Source organism: Cupressus sempervirens, chromosome 7 (genome assembly GCF_028749045.1).
Source record: "Cupressus sempervirens isolate cs-2001-9-10 chromosome 7, ASM2874904v1, whole genome shotgun sequence".
NCBI lineage: Eukaryota > Viridiplantae > Streptophyta > Pinopsida > Cupressales > Cupressaceae > Cupressus > Cupressus sempervirens.
In genome coordinates this window covers 633,823,582-633,837,661 of record NC_143124.1, presented here as the reverse complement: position 1 = coordinate 633,837,661, position 14,080 = coordinate 633,823,582, and the positions used below count along the sequence as shown (strand labels likewise).

General features: G+C 36.2%; 1 protein-coding gene across 12 annotated transcripts in view; it reads left to right on the top strand.

The window, feature by feature from the left end:
• Window positions 1–14,080, top strand: part of LOC149548289 (phosphatidylinositol N-acetylglucosaminyltransferase subunit P-like) — a 170,276-nt gene that overhangs the window by 24,413 nt on the left and 131,783 nt on the right. For 6 of the 12 annotated variants that reach the window (XM_089792355.1, XM_089792354.1, XM_089792352.1 and 3 more), the window contains one exon: window positions 6,203–6,394. In XM_089792355.1, coding sequence (XP_089648481.1) covers window positions 6,217–6,394 — 178 coding nt within the window. In that variant the 5' untranslated portion in view covers window positions 6,203–6,216. Of the gene's footprint in view, window positions 1–4,896; window positions 5,067–6,202; window positions 6,395–14,080 lie in introns of those variants that run through there. The other 6 variants (XM_089792363.1, XM_089792362.1, XM_089792356.1 and 3 more) reach the window with 5 other exon arrangements.

Below are 14,080 nucleotides of genomic sequence, written 5' to 3'. Positions count from 1 at the left end.
TTGTTAACTTTTCTCTCATGGCGAACATTCACAGTGTGTTTGAACCTCAAACATATTCCGAGGCTAAAGGAATTCCATAGTGGGAACAGGCCATGACATCTGAACACCAGAGCCTGCTGAGGAATAAAACATGGGTTCTATCTGATCTTCTAGTAGGGAAGAAACCCATTGATGCAAATGGGTTTACAAAATCAAATACAAATCTGATGGTACTTTGGATAAGTAAAAATCTCGTTTAGTTGCAAAGGGCTTTTCTCAGCATCAAGGTTTTGACTATGAGGAGACCTTTGCTCCTACTGCAAAGATGAGCACAATCAGATTAGTCTTAGCTATGACAACATAGTCTGGCTGGAAGGTCCATTAGATGGACGTCAAGAGTGCTTTCCTGAATGGTGATCTCCATGAAGAGGTGTACATGACGCAACCTTCTGGTTTCAAGGTTGTTGGCAAAGAACATTAGGTTCTCAGATTAGTGAAAGCTCTCTATGGCTTGAAGTAGGCCCCTCGGGCATGGTACATGAAAATTGATAAGTACCTCACTGATCAAGGCTTTAGAGCAGTTCTTCAAACTCAAATTCGTACATCAAGACTATTGACAATGACATCATCCTTCTGGTTATTTATGTGGATGATTTGATCATCACTGGTAGTTTGACATTTTTGATTCAGGGAATTAAACATAATTTATGCTAGTCTTGACCTTAGGCTCATGCACTATTGCCTAGGTGTTGAGGTTTGGCAACAGTCTTCTAGTACATTCATCTCTCAGTCCAAATATGCTCTGTTAAACAAATTCCGTATGTAGGATTGCAAGCCTGCATCTACACCCATGGAGAAAGGTCTCAAGTTATTTGCCAAGTCTGATTCTCCTCCTGTTGTTGATACTATATATAGACAACTAATAGGCAGCCTCATCTACCTCTCTGCTACTAGGCCTGATATCAGCTTCGTGGTCAGCTATATGTTACATTTTATGACAGTTCCGAAGGCTGATCATTTGATGGCAGCAAAGTGCGTGCTTCGTTATGTGAAGGGCACTTCAAATTATGGACTTCTTTAGTCTCAGAGTTCTAATCCTAAACTCAGTGGGTTCATAGATTTAGATTGGGTAGACTCTGTTTACGATAAAAAGTCAACTTTTGGATATGTATTTAGTTTGAGATCCGGTGCCGTCACATGGACTAGTAAGAAGCAACATGCCGAATACAGAGGGACACTCAAGGTAGGTTGTGAAGCTGTTTGGCTTCGTCGTATGCTTGGGGATATGCAAATGTCACCAACAGGACCGACCACTTTGTTTGTTGATAACGAAGGCGTTATCATATTAGCACGAAATCCAATCTTCCATGAACAAACTGTCATGTCCCCTGTTGAAGCTGTATTGGGATACTTCCATCTGTCACACCAATTTTGTAAAGCTTTTGGGAGACAAAATTGAAAAGGTGGCAAGTAAAGAAGAGAAAATATAATCAATATAAATAAATAATAAATTAGTATAATAGATTAAATGATAATATATCAAAGATTATGATTAAGAAAAGATCTGAATATACGATTACTTTATACATATAATGTACTAAATTATAACAATATATAATCTATAATATATTATAGCATACACCTTGTGTATATTAATTAAAATTATCATAATATATATATCTGAAATTTAATTCAATAAAATATATACATTATTAATATATACATCAGACAATGAAAAATTTGAATATACTATAATTATTGATTAAAAGAGACATTCATTCCTATACAAATACTCAACAATTATATATTTTAATATTTTAGATAATAACAATATTTTTACCAATATTTCTTTTTCATAACAGTCTTGCTAAACATAATTAGCAATTACATTTGTAAAGACACTAAGCTTAATATTAGACCCGCCATAATTCCCTGCAATTGTATTACCAAAGATAGAAAACCATATTGAAAGATAACCATTTATAGTTATATAATAGGACATAATTAATAGAACAAAGCTAAACAAATGAAAAGTCACAAGCTAGTCCAAGGGACACACCCTAAAGAAATACAAATATAAATATATGGTCTTCCAACCAAGGAACGGGGAGAAAGGGATTTACTGGAGCATAAATGATTGGCATGGCTGGTAAGAATATAAGTATGGAGGAACTACTACATCATCCAGTGTAGATTATAGATAAATATATTGTTAATAATAATGAAATTAGAATTATATATAGAGAAAAATACAGAATATAATAAGAGCAGAATAGTATTGGAAAAACAGTAATAAGGAATGGCAGACTGCAGAACAATTATAATAAATTAAAGCTGCAGAATACTTACACAGCAGCAACAGGCATCTAGGAAGAAGATCAAACAAAGAAGAACAATACTCCAAAGAAGAATTTGGAAGAAACACAAAAGCAATAAAAAGAACGAAACAGAGAACATAGATGACAACAATAAGAAGAGATATACAACAGTTATAACAAGACAGGCATATTGCACTTTACAAAAAGAGAAGAATGTATGACTTATGATAAATAGAAGGAAGAAGCAATAAGAACTGACGGCTCAGGGTATGCAGGGAGAACATTAAAAAATGACAGTAACACAAATAAAAAGAGCAACTACAGTAAACCATCATCAATGATCAACAATCGGGTGTTGGTAAGAAAGGTCAAAATATTCACACAAACATCAGAAGAGTAAAACACTGACAATGAAGTATGTTCAGAGACATTAATAACAGTGATGTTAAATGCAAATGTAATTGATGATTTGGGATGTTTGATAGAAAACATTTATGAGAAGGATGAGTTTCTCATATTGAGAATTCAAAGACTAAGAGGACATTCATTTGGAATGTCGAGTTTCTCCAAAGGGGAAACTGAGAGATTAGAGGGCATTCTTTGTGAATGTCGGGATTCCAAATTTGAACCCAGAGAGAGATTTATGGAGAATTTCTTAGAGACTATATATTGTAGTGGTCAATCATATGCATATGTTAGAGAAAAGAGACTTGGTTAGAGGTGGGATCTCTACCAAGTAGTGTTGTAATGAGCATAATTATGACTAGAGATCCTAGAGGCCTTAGAGAGGCACTCTTCATATGACAATTGCCTAATCGAGAATTAAATTCTTGTTAGAGGATTAGGTGATTTGAGAAGAGTTCCTTTTGAAGGATTAGGACGGGTTAGTAAAGGGGTAGTATTTAGATTGATTGATTTATCATTTCTAACATATTTTAAGACTTTTATATATATTTTCTATCATGTACTAATGATCTATTGCAGGCTCCAACATTTATTCTGTGAACTAGAAGTGGGGACATTACACGAACCAAGCATGTGGATGTTCATTGTCATTATATACGACGGTTGGTTGAAGACAGGACAATAGACTTGCAGTATGCTCCTACAACGGATCAGACTACAAACATTCTCACCAAGCCTCTAGGTCCTGATAAGTTTGTTAAATTTAGAGGACAGCTTGGTGTTGTGGATAGATTAACTATTAAGGGAGGGTATTATGATAATAGATAGCTTCTATTATTAGTTAATGGTTATCTATTTGTAATCTATTATAAATATTAGAATGTTTCTAATATTAGTTACTCTGTAGTTATCTGTTAGCTTTCTTTAGCTTTCTTCTAGCTAGAATAGAATGTTTCTATTCTTTACGATCGTTTCCTAAGGAAACATCGTTTTATTCTTTTGTATATATTGACCTTTGTCATGTCCCCTTCTTGATTTTAGTTCCGGGCGACAGAATTAATCTATCTCCACATCCGGATAGATTAATATCATTTTCACGCAGGATGCTCTCCAGTCACAATGAGAAATTTAATTTAATTTATTCCAGAACTTTATTTAATGAGCAGAGCTAAGTCACTTTAATGTTTCAAAAGTTATTTACTTTATAATAGCTTTAAGTGACTACAGGACGAAAATGTCAATTAATCCCACATTCCTTGTACTCTGTACTTTCCCTCATTCCGAGGCTATTTAAGCACGTGCTTGCATTGGGATTAACACACAAGAAGAATTTATGAGCTCAGCATTTTAGCATTTCTGGTTGCTTAAATGTGACTGGTTGCTTTGAGGAGGAAAACCCTTGGAGCAAAATAAGAGACGTTGGACGTAGCCCCAGCTTCTCTTGAATCACTTATTTTATGGATAGTTTTATGGAGGTCTTTGAATAATCGTCACAGTCCTTGGAAGAAGGTACGAACTTCTTGCTGCACTATTTCTAAGTTCAGTTTGTTTGAAGTTCTATCAATATTAGGTGGAATCGGGTTGGATGGAATTTTAAAACACCAGTTGTAGTGGTCACGGAATTTCCATAACCACTCCTAACGTAACACTCAGCCCCCAGTTCTTAGCGTCACAGGAAGTTCAGGTGACTGGAAATTCAAGCTTGGGTATATGCATTTCTCAAGTGTATGGTAACTCGCAGTGGGTCGAGGTAACTGGAGTGAAGGTGTATTGGTGGTCTGCTAGACAGTATTTTTGCCATTCAAAAGCTACTGCAGTAGTTTCAAGTTGAGAACCCGTGGGTTTTATGTCCATTGCCAGTCATTTATGCATGAGGGTGGACATTCACGCAGGATAGAACACAGTCGGGTTTAAGCTCAGTCACGACGTTCTGGGTGTGGGAAATCTTTTACGTAGAAAAAACAACACTGAAGGAGGTCGGGTTCTGTATTCCGAGTGTGCAAGGGTCGCTGGACTGGGTAATGGTATGAGTTTAGACTGCCGGCGGATGAACAGGAGCTGTGCGCATCAAGTTGAAAGTGATGCTTTCCTAGTCGAACAGGGTAGTCAGAATATGAGCAGTAAACACCAGTAAGAGACGTGGAATAGTAGTCAACTTCTACTCCAGAAGGGTTTACAGCACAACAGTATCAAACTCAACAAGAGTCACAGGCAGACGGGAATTCTGCAACGCCATAAATTTATATACAGTCAGCAGATATCATCCTCTTTCTTGCAAACAGGTTACTGGGTAGGCGTGTGCACTGAGACTTCTCCTGGATGATTACAGCGACAGTGAGTGTTACCAACATATGTATGACCACGGTATGATTAGTTATTGCTAGCACTCATTGGGAATGTAAGGTATTATCTATCAGTGCATTAAGTTGCGTTGATTGAATCTGTATTTATGTTATAATCTATTAAGACTTTGACTGGGCTCCAGACTGCTTTGCATTTATAATAATCATCTCATACCAGCACTAGTGCATTAACAGTAACAGAATTTAAATCTCATATTTTCTATGGAAATAGCAGTAAATGAATTCTGGACAACTGTTTGTCAAAATGTTTATCTCTGTTATCTATAACTGGACTGGATTTTTAAATACATTGAAAGGTTTAGGCAGATTGGGAGTTACTATAGGAACTTGTGACTGTTTGATAGAATTACTTCACAGAATTAACACAGCATTTGCCAGACTTCAGGGTCAGAACATTTTGGAATTTATCTGAACTGCTGTAGGTAATAGCTCAGAATATTACAACCTCTCAGTCTCTGTTAATATCAAGCAAGTATTCTACTAGTTACATTGTGATATGTTTTGCTAAATAACCTACATGTGAGGTACTCGTTTTTTGGTTTCTCAAGACATAAGTAGATTTTCGAAGTTAAGAAATAGAGTTTTTTTAAAGTCATTTCGGAAATGTCTAGGTTAGTATTGGTGCTTCTAATCCTTTCCATTCCCATGTTACATAAGTATATTTAATATTTTAGTACTTAAGGAAGTGACTTATTGAGTGAAGTTTATTTATTCTAATTTCGGTCATTTCTTCTTATTGAGTTATTTTGTTATTCAATATTCCAAATGATTGTTATTTCAAGGTTTTAGTATCATAAAATTATTTGACTTCCCCCATTGTATGTTTACATGTTAATTCATAGTATATATTCCCTTATTTTATTGATTTGATAATATTAGTTGCCTTTGTTTAGGGCAAAAAGAACAAAACTTTTTTGGAATTTGATAACATTTCTTGCTTGATAATCTTCTTGCTTCTACTTCTGTTCTGAACATTTAGTTTCTTTGTTTTCTCTCTCTTTTTAATATTGATTGCATAGAAATGAATTAAAAAAACAGATGCACTGCTTTGTGAAATTATTCTTCATTGCAAATCCCTTGTTTTTATAGTGTATTTACAAATATTGCAAAACACTTAAAACTTATTTAATCTTGCAGAGGGAGCTTCAATTATGGTGGATTCATCAGTCAGTAGCCCACGGCGCATGCTTTCATTATCTAGGGAGAGAGCATTTGTCTCAATTTTGGATGATGACAAAGATGGGAAAGCTGTCTTATCAAACAAACAAGGTGCAAATACTTCAGAGGTGTATGGATTTGTAGGTTCCATCTCAGTTATTGTGGTAGTAGGTGTGTCAAATTCCTCCTTGAAAGCTTCTTTTGATGATTTAATGAATATCTTAGGGTGTGAATATGATCAGAACCATAGGTTACATATCAATTAGAAATATTACCTTTGTTCTTCTTAACCAAGCAATACACAGATATTTCAGTGTATTTCTTATGATCATATGATTAAGCAGATAAGATATCCTAGGGTGTGAGCATTGACTGCAACCCTGATTTGCATTTCAACAAAAAATGTTACCTTTGTCATTCTAACCAAGCAATAAATTTTAGTCCATGTTTACAGTTATTTCTAATAATGTGAACAAAACATCATTGAAGTGAATTTAAATTTATTTATTTGTTTTTAGCTCAAACAATGAGGGATTTATTGGTATCACTGACCTTGGAAAAATGTCCCAGTGCCCCTATTTTGTTGGACCTTTGACCAAGTTGTTAAAAAGACTTTACCATTTGATAGCTAAAACCAAAAAAAAACTGTTATCTTCCCTAGCCTTGTTGGCCTCTAATGAACTAATAAACTATGCAAAATAAATATTTTGAACCCGTCAACTGCTAGATTTCAAATATTAGGATGGGACAATCAAAACTCGTGGGACAATCAAAACTCACAAACAAAACAATGGCAAAATGGGGATTACACCTAGGGATTGTACCTTCTTTTGGGGATCACCAACCCAAGCCAATGTCAGGTCCAATGCCATTTCTTCAACCACCTCTAATTTTGACTGGGTTGGTTCCTCAATTTCCACCATTTGTTGTGGCTCCTATTGTTGAGGAATTGTTCTCATTCATAGGCTTCCACCACTAGCCTTCATGCAGCTTCAGACAACCACAATCTTCATAGTGCCACTTCTTTATTTGTTACTTCCTTGGCCTATTTTTGCTTTCCCTTTACCTAAAGGACTGTTTTCCCTTTAGAGTTGACAATAGCTTCTCCTTTAACATTATCAGATTTCCACACTCCATTTGTAAAGCAAGTTCTCTTCTGGATTTGATTGTGTGTATTTTTTTGCTTCTCCTTTCCTTTCTTTCATCTTTTCATGTTTTATGGACCATTGACACATGGTGTATTTTCTATGTACGCATTTCATCGAAGCCCCCATTCTTTGTAGCTTCAAGGCAGATTGATATTTACCCTTAATAGTCACTAGAAGGTTTGGTTTCTTTGTCACACATTGACTATGAGAAGTCATGGTACTTTGTGTTGCAAGTTGGCCTACTTGAGCCTTGTAAGGTGGTTCAAGATCATTTTTTCGCTCTTGATCCACTTGCATTTATTGTCAATTGTAATGAAATTTTGATAATGTTGCTTCAGTGCTTTAATTTTTTGTTCTATGGTTTTTAGTTTTTTCCTTAAATACTTGGCACCCACCTAATCTAGTTGTTATGCATTTGTTGGGTCTTCTGACACAAAAGTTTTGTTTTTTTGAGATTCCCACATCCCCTGGAAACTATCCTACATATGATTATTTATTCATCATCATCTCCACTTATTTATAAAAGGAGTAGTTTCTACCAAAAATGTATTTGTGTGTATAAATTCACACCCTTATATCCATAAATCCTCCTCTAGAATGTCACAAACTAGGTCCATGTTGTTCCTCTATTCTATTGTGAAGATAATTCATAATCTTTAGCAAGGTTTCTTGGTTGACTTTGCTTGCTCTCATGGCTACCTATTTTGTGACTAGATCTAGAGTTTCAAGTTATTTTGAACATACAAGGTGTAGTGCCTCTCCCATTTGATTTTTGTAAGTCATCTTGATGGACACAACCTTGTTGATCTTTCTTTGTGAAGTGATCGTGATTGGGACCATGAGTGATCTACACCCTTGAGGTGATTAGATTTATGTTATGGTATTAGTTGCTTTGATTTTTCTTATGGCCAATTTATGATATTATGATGCGTTAGATGGTTCATTGAGGTTTGTGCTAGTGGTTACCAGGATTGATGTGGTATCATGAAGTTGTTCCATGATTACCTTGAGATGTGTGCAGAGATTGTACTGTGTATTATTATCTTGCTACACTGGATTAAGTTCCTGTAGCAGTGATTAGTCATGTATTTGACCATGTTCACTTATGCATTTTAAGTGCCTTTTTATATTTAACAACCATTATTAAATGCTTTAATAGTTAGAAATGAATTGTCCACGTTGGATTCAGTAGTTATGTGCTACGGATATTTACCTTGTTCATTTCAGTAATTTATGCAAAATGAGCTATTTAAATAGATGATTTTAATGTGATTTAATGCATTTATCGCTTCAACTATATTATTATATACAGTTGCACTTGACTGTGTTGTTCAGTGTGCAGGATTTATGTCCTTGGCAGTGGCACATGGAGTTAGTGATTCAACTGTTCATATCTAGCCAATGTCATCTTTGTATGGTCGACGTATTTTATTTAATTGTTTAAATTAAACCGTCCGGTGATTTAATAAATCCAAACTCATTTGCATGATGTGATTAAACCCGTGAGCGTGTCTGTGCATTTAGAGGTTCGCAATTGTCACGAAAGTTATTAAGGAATCCTGTGATTTTGGTTTAAGGGAATTTTGGGCTTTATCTTATTTAATTTAATTCCCGACAACTTTTTCGTAGTTAAATTCCAATTACTTGGAATAGCCTGTTTTCGTTTGGGTGGATTTAGGGTTTAACTAGGTGATCTGGTTAATAAGTTTAATCGATTATTCACTCGAAAAATGAATATATATCCAAAAAGGAATTTAATTACTCACTTTGCTTTTTGAAATATAAATTTGAGAGCAAATTCCAAATCCTCTTCAAGAGGAAATATTGTTTTGTTCGCTGTAGGAGCTACAGGTGTGGGATTGTCGCGAGGTTGGTCTCGTTGGATCCATCTTGGGGAGACCTTGGATTGCTATGATTTTTGACACTTTTTGTAGGGTTTTTATTTTACTGTTCAGGTTCCTATTTTTGCCCTTTTGGCTGTTAGATAGTGCTCTCCCGTTTTACTGTTTCAGCTCTATTTCTACTTCTGATTTTGGTAGCCATTTCTTAGAAGGTTGAGAACTAGTGTTATCGTCTGTTTCTGATTGCTAACTCTACCCAGTTGGGCGGGTATGAGCATTCCCCTATTTTTCGGGATGGGGGTTTGGGGTTTGCACTGTTATGTTGGCCGTTTTTGCATACGGGGTTCAAACCCAGTTTTTATTGAATTTATGTGGATCATTTACCCAAAGGTAGAATGGGTTTTATTTTTGTTGATTTTCGTCAACATTGGGTTTTGAGGTTTTCACCTCGATTTACATGCTGCCCAATTTACTCGGGTTTTCTTGGCATGGTGTTGGTCGTGAATTTAGATTATCCGTATGATGTCAATTCGACCGCTGCTGCATCTTTATGTTTGCATTGAGATTCGCGTTGAATCCGCACTTTCGATTGTGTTCAGTTGAGTGATTTTGTACGTGGTGTTATTGTTTTTGATCAAACCTTTGTTGCTATTTCATAGATGCTAGGATTCATGTAGAATCCATATTCCTGGATTTAGGCCGGTTGAGTGAGTTCAAGATGTTTGGTTTGGTTACATCATTGGGATTCCTGTAGAACCCATACTCCTAGATTTAGGCCGGTGGAGTTAGTCATGATGTTTGGATTTATTGTTCATTGGGATTCGTGTAGAATCTGTGCTCCCAAATATAGGCTGGTTGAGTGATTTTGTTATACTTGGTATTTTGCTTGTGTTCTCATCCAACCCTTGTTATTTATGATCTTTGTGTTGTTGGTGTGCCCACACACGAGCATGTGCGTGTGCATTTGTTGGGTGCTTACGAGGCCTGATCTCCCGGTTATCATCGGTAGAGTTACGTTCATTGAGGTTGGGTTGGGAATATGCATTTCCTATGGGTACTCATCGTGTGATGAGCATGGGTATGTAGGGTAGAACCATGGAGGGGCTTCTCTCGCAACCTTGGTGACTATTTCCCAGAGGGTCGACTTGAAGAAGCTTCTAAATAAGTGATAACTAAATAAATTACTGGGTAATAAATCTAAAATAATAAAAAATGTGAGCACTCGGAGTTGATTCGAGGACATGGTGTGATGGCCTCCCTGGGGAGTTTGATTCCACACGATATTTAGCTTGGGCTTTATGATGCCAAGTGACTTACCCTCCATCGAGTTTGTACATAGTTGACCCATAGAGTGTCTGACCAGGACTTGTATTTGCATTGTCTAATGATCTTGGTTTCAGTCCTCTTTACTGTCTGGCATGAGTGTTAGCCATTGACATATGCTTTATGTGTGTTTGTGGTTGGATCATTATCTCCATTAGCACGATGGGAGTGGACTTGCGGGTTCCACGTGGTTGGGAGGCGTAGCTACCTATACCCCTGCTAGGGACCGGTGTACAAAGACAGTCTATTTCCAGTTGAGATCGATGCTTGATGTTCACTTGGTATTTTGGGTTTCTGGAGAATGTTCCTTGTGATTTATGCTTTAATTGGAATGCTTGGATATCATGTTTAGATGATGTTAGTTTTTATTTGACGCATTCCTTTGTTATGATGTTATAACATATGGTTAGATGATGTGATTCACTACTAGTTGGAGTATCTAAGCTTTGATGGATTAGCATGTTAGATCTTCTTGTTCTTATGATGTTATTTACGTTTGTAGTAGTAACACCCTCATAAGATAGCTCCAATTATCTAGTTGGCAGTTTGGGATGTTACGCTCAGGGGATGGCTAGGGCCTTTGAGGTCTCATGGTGCTATTATGGTTGGGAGGAATCGAGCATGAGTTTAGTTGCGTTGTTGCTTAGATTTTTATTTTTTCCTTCATACAATGTTTGGTTTATTTACCATGTATGTACATTGCGATGTTGCCTTCCACATGTTCTTTCATATGCTGTTATGGATTGGATGGATAGATGTTTCTCTTTCCTATTGCATGGTGTCTTGTATTTCATGTTTTCATGTATTTCATGACCAGGACTTGTATTTGCATTGTCTCATGATCTTGGTTTCACTCCTTTTTAATATCTAGCATTAGTGTTAGCCATTGACATGTGTTTTATGTGTGTTTGTGGTTGGATCATTATCTCCATCGGCACAATGGGAGTGGACTTGCGGGTTCCATGTGATTAGGAGGTGTAGCTACCTATACCCCTGTTGGGGACCGGTGTATAGAGACAATCTATTTCCAGTTGAGACCGATGCCTGATGTTCACTTGGTATTTCAGGTTTCCGGAGTATGTTCCTTGTGATTTATGCTTTAATTGGAATGCTTGGATATCATGTTCAGATGATGTTAATTTTCATTTGACGCATACCTTTGTTATGATGTTATAACATATGGTTAAATGATGTCATTCACTACTAGTTGGAGTATCTAAGCTTTGATGAATTAGCATGTTAGATCTTCTTGTTCTTATGATGTTATTTACGTTTGTAGTAGTAACACCTTATAAGATAGCTCTGACTATCTAGTTAGTAGTTTGGGATGTTACGCTCGGGGGATGGCTAGGGCCTTTGAGGTCTCATGATGCTATTATGGTTGGGAGGAATCAAGCACGAGTTTAGTTGCGTTGCTGCTTAAATGTTTATGTTTTCCTTCATATGATGTTTGGTTTATGAACCATGTATGTACATTGCGATGCTGCCTTCCACATGTTCTTTCACATGTTGTTATGGATTGGATGGATAGATGTTTCTCTTTCTTGTTGCATGGTGTCTTGTATTTCATTTTTTCATGTGTTCAAGCCTCGATTTTGTGGACCCGGTACTCCTCGATGTGGAGGTTCTAACTCTTTCCCTTTTGATTGTTTGTCGGGCTATTTCTTTAGATTTTTAGGTGATAGTGGTTTAGCATTGGGTGATATTGGAAAAGTATCACACGCCTCAAGCAGAAATATCGTACGATACTAGAAAGTATCGCACGACAGTTATAAGTTCTATCATACAATATTGGAAAAATATTGCACAGTAATAGTAAACTCTATCGCGCGGTCCTTGAAAGTATCGCCTAGTAGTTATGAGAAATGTCATATGATACTAGAAAAGTATCGCCCGGTAGTACTATGAAATGTCGTACGATACTAGAAAAGTATCGCTTGACATCTTTGCAAAAAATCCTGCTTGGGTAAACAACAGGTATCTCTGGACTTGTTGGTCAAGAGTTGAAGGGTTTTGGACGTGTTAGCAAGTAGTGACGCGTTAGCAAGTAGTGATGCTTGGAGATTCGTTGGTTGCCAAGATTGGTTGGTTAAGTCATCCGTTGCGATCTTATGGTCGATTGCACGTTGATGTTGTTTAATTCCATGCTTGTTAAAAATAAATATATTGGCTTTTATTTATCCTTGTTGCAAGGATCTTCGGGCGGGGCATTACACAAGGGAGAAGATGAATTGATGATAAGTGTTTGAAATGATCTAGACAATCCATAGTTGTTGTTGGAGAAATCAACCTTTGCGGAGCACAACTTGTAGGATAACCTTCATAGAGAGAAATATTTCACTAGGAAGATGAATAGTGATATTGAGATGAAGTAATGTACATATATGCCTTTCTTATTAGACAAGGAATGAATTGGCAGGCAGATGAAACCATACAACTACCAATAAACTAAATGCACGTGTTAATTAATTATTAATGCCAAACTTAAGCATGAGTATATATTAATTTACTCCAATAGTTTTCTCTTGATGCATTACCCTATTGTTAGCGTAGGCTTCTATTTTCCTCATATTTTGGTATATTTATTTTTCTTACAAAAATTTAAACTTTCTTAGGTTAGTGCAAACGATATTTTTGAGTATAGAGGGCATCTTATATAATTCGTGTATACCTACCACATATTATTGGTAGTTGGAGTAGTTATTGTAGTGGGTTTGGGGTTCTTAATATTGCTACATTTGACCCCTAGCTGCAAATTCCTTTGCAACATTAAAATGAAACATTAGCTTATCACATGCCCTCACAAGATCTTAGTAATGCATTACTGCCTCATTTTTTAATATGCCACAAGTCATTCAAATGAAAAGATTTGGTCAAACATTAGAGAACTCGATGGGGTGGTGTAATGCGCTGCCAGGAAACCTGAGAGGACAACCACAAAACTACTAAAGAGCATAGCATAATGTAAAAAAAAAACAATACAAATCAGCGTAAACATTATGATTTTATTTACACACCAAAATAACTAAATTAAGGACATTAATAATGATTAATTACCATGCGTTAATATCAAAACATCTAAACACTAAGCTACGTCCTCTAGGGTTCCCCAATGTTTCTACTAGGCAACATACAAGTACATAGCTAAACCATTTGAACGATAATGCAATGATTCTAAAGAACATGATTAACATCCAAACTAAGCTCATTGTATACACCAATTCAAATTCTCGTATCTTATTCCAAACATAGCAAGATAACATATGAACTCATAATGATATCTAATTTTATACTATCGAATGACATAATCCATTTTACATGATTATGATTACATCCAACTCTTCATGGAGTATACAATCTCAACATCAATACAAACATCAACGATACATAGCATGATACAATGTCCAATGAAAAACATCTATCCACATGAAACATAAAGCTACAAAGAACATACAAAGCCCATTTGTTGCACTATTGAACAATCCACCAAACCTCGATGGAGAAATGCAGCTACCACTTGACCATGTGGAACCCTGAGGCCCACC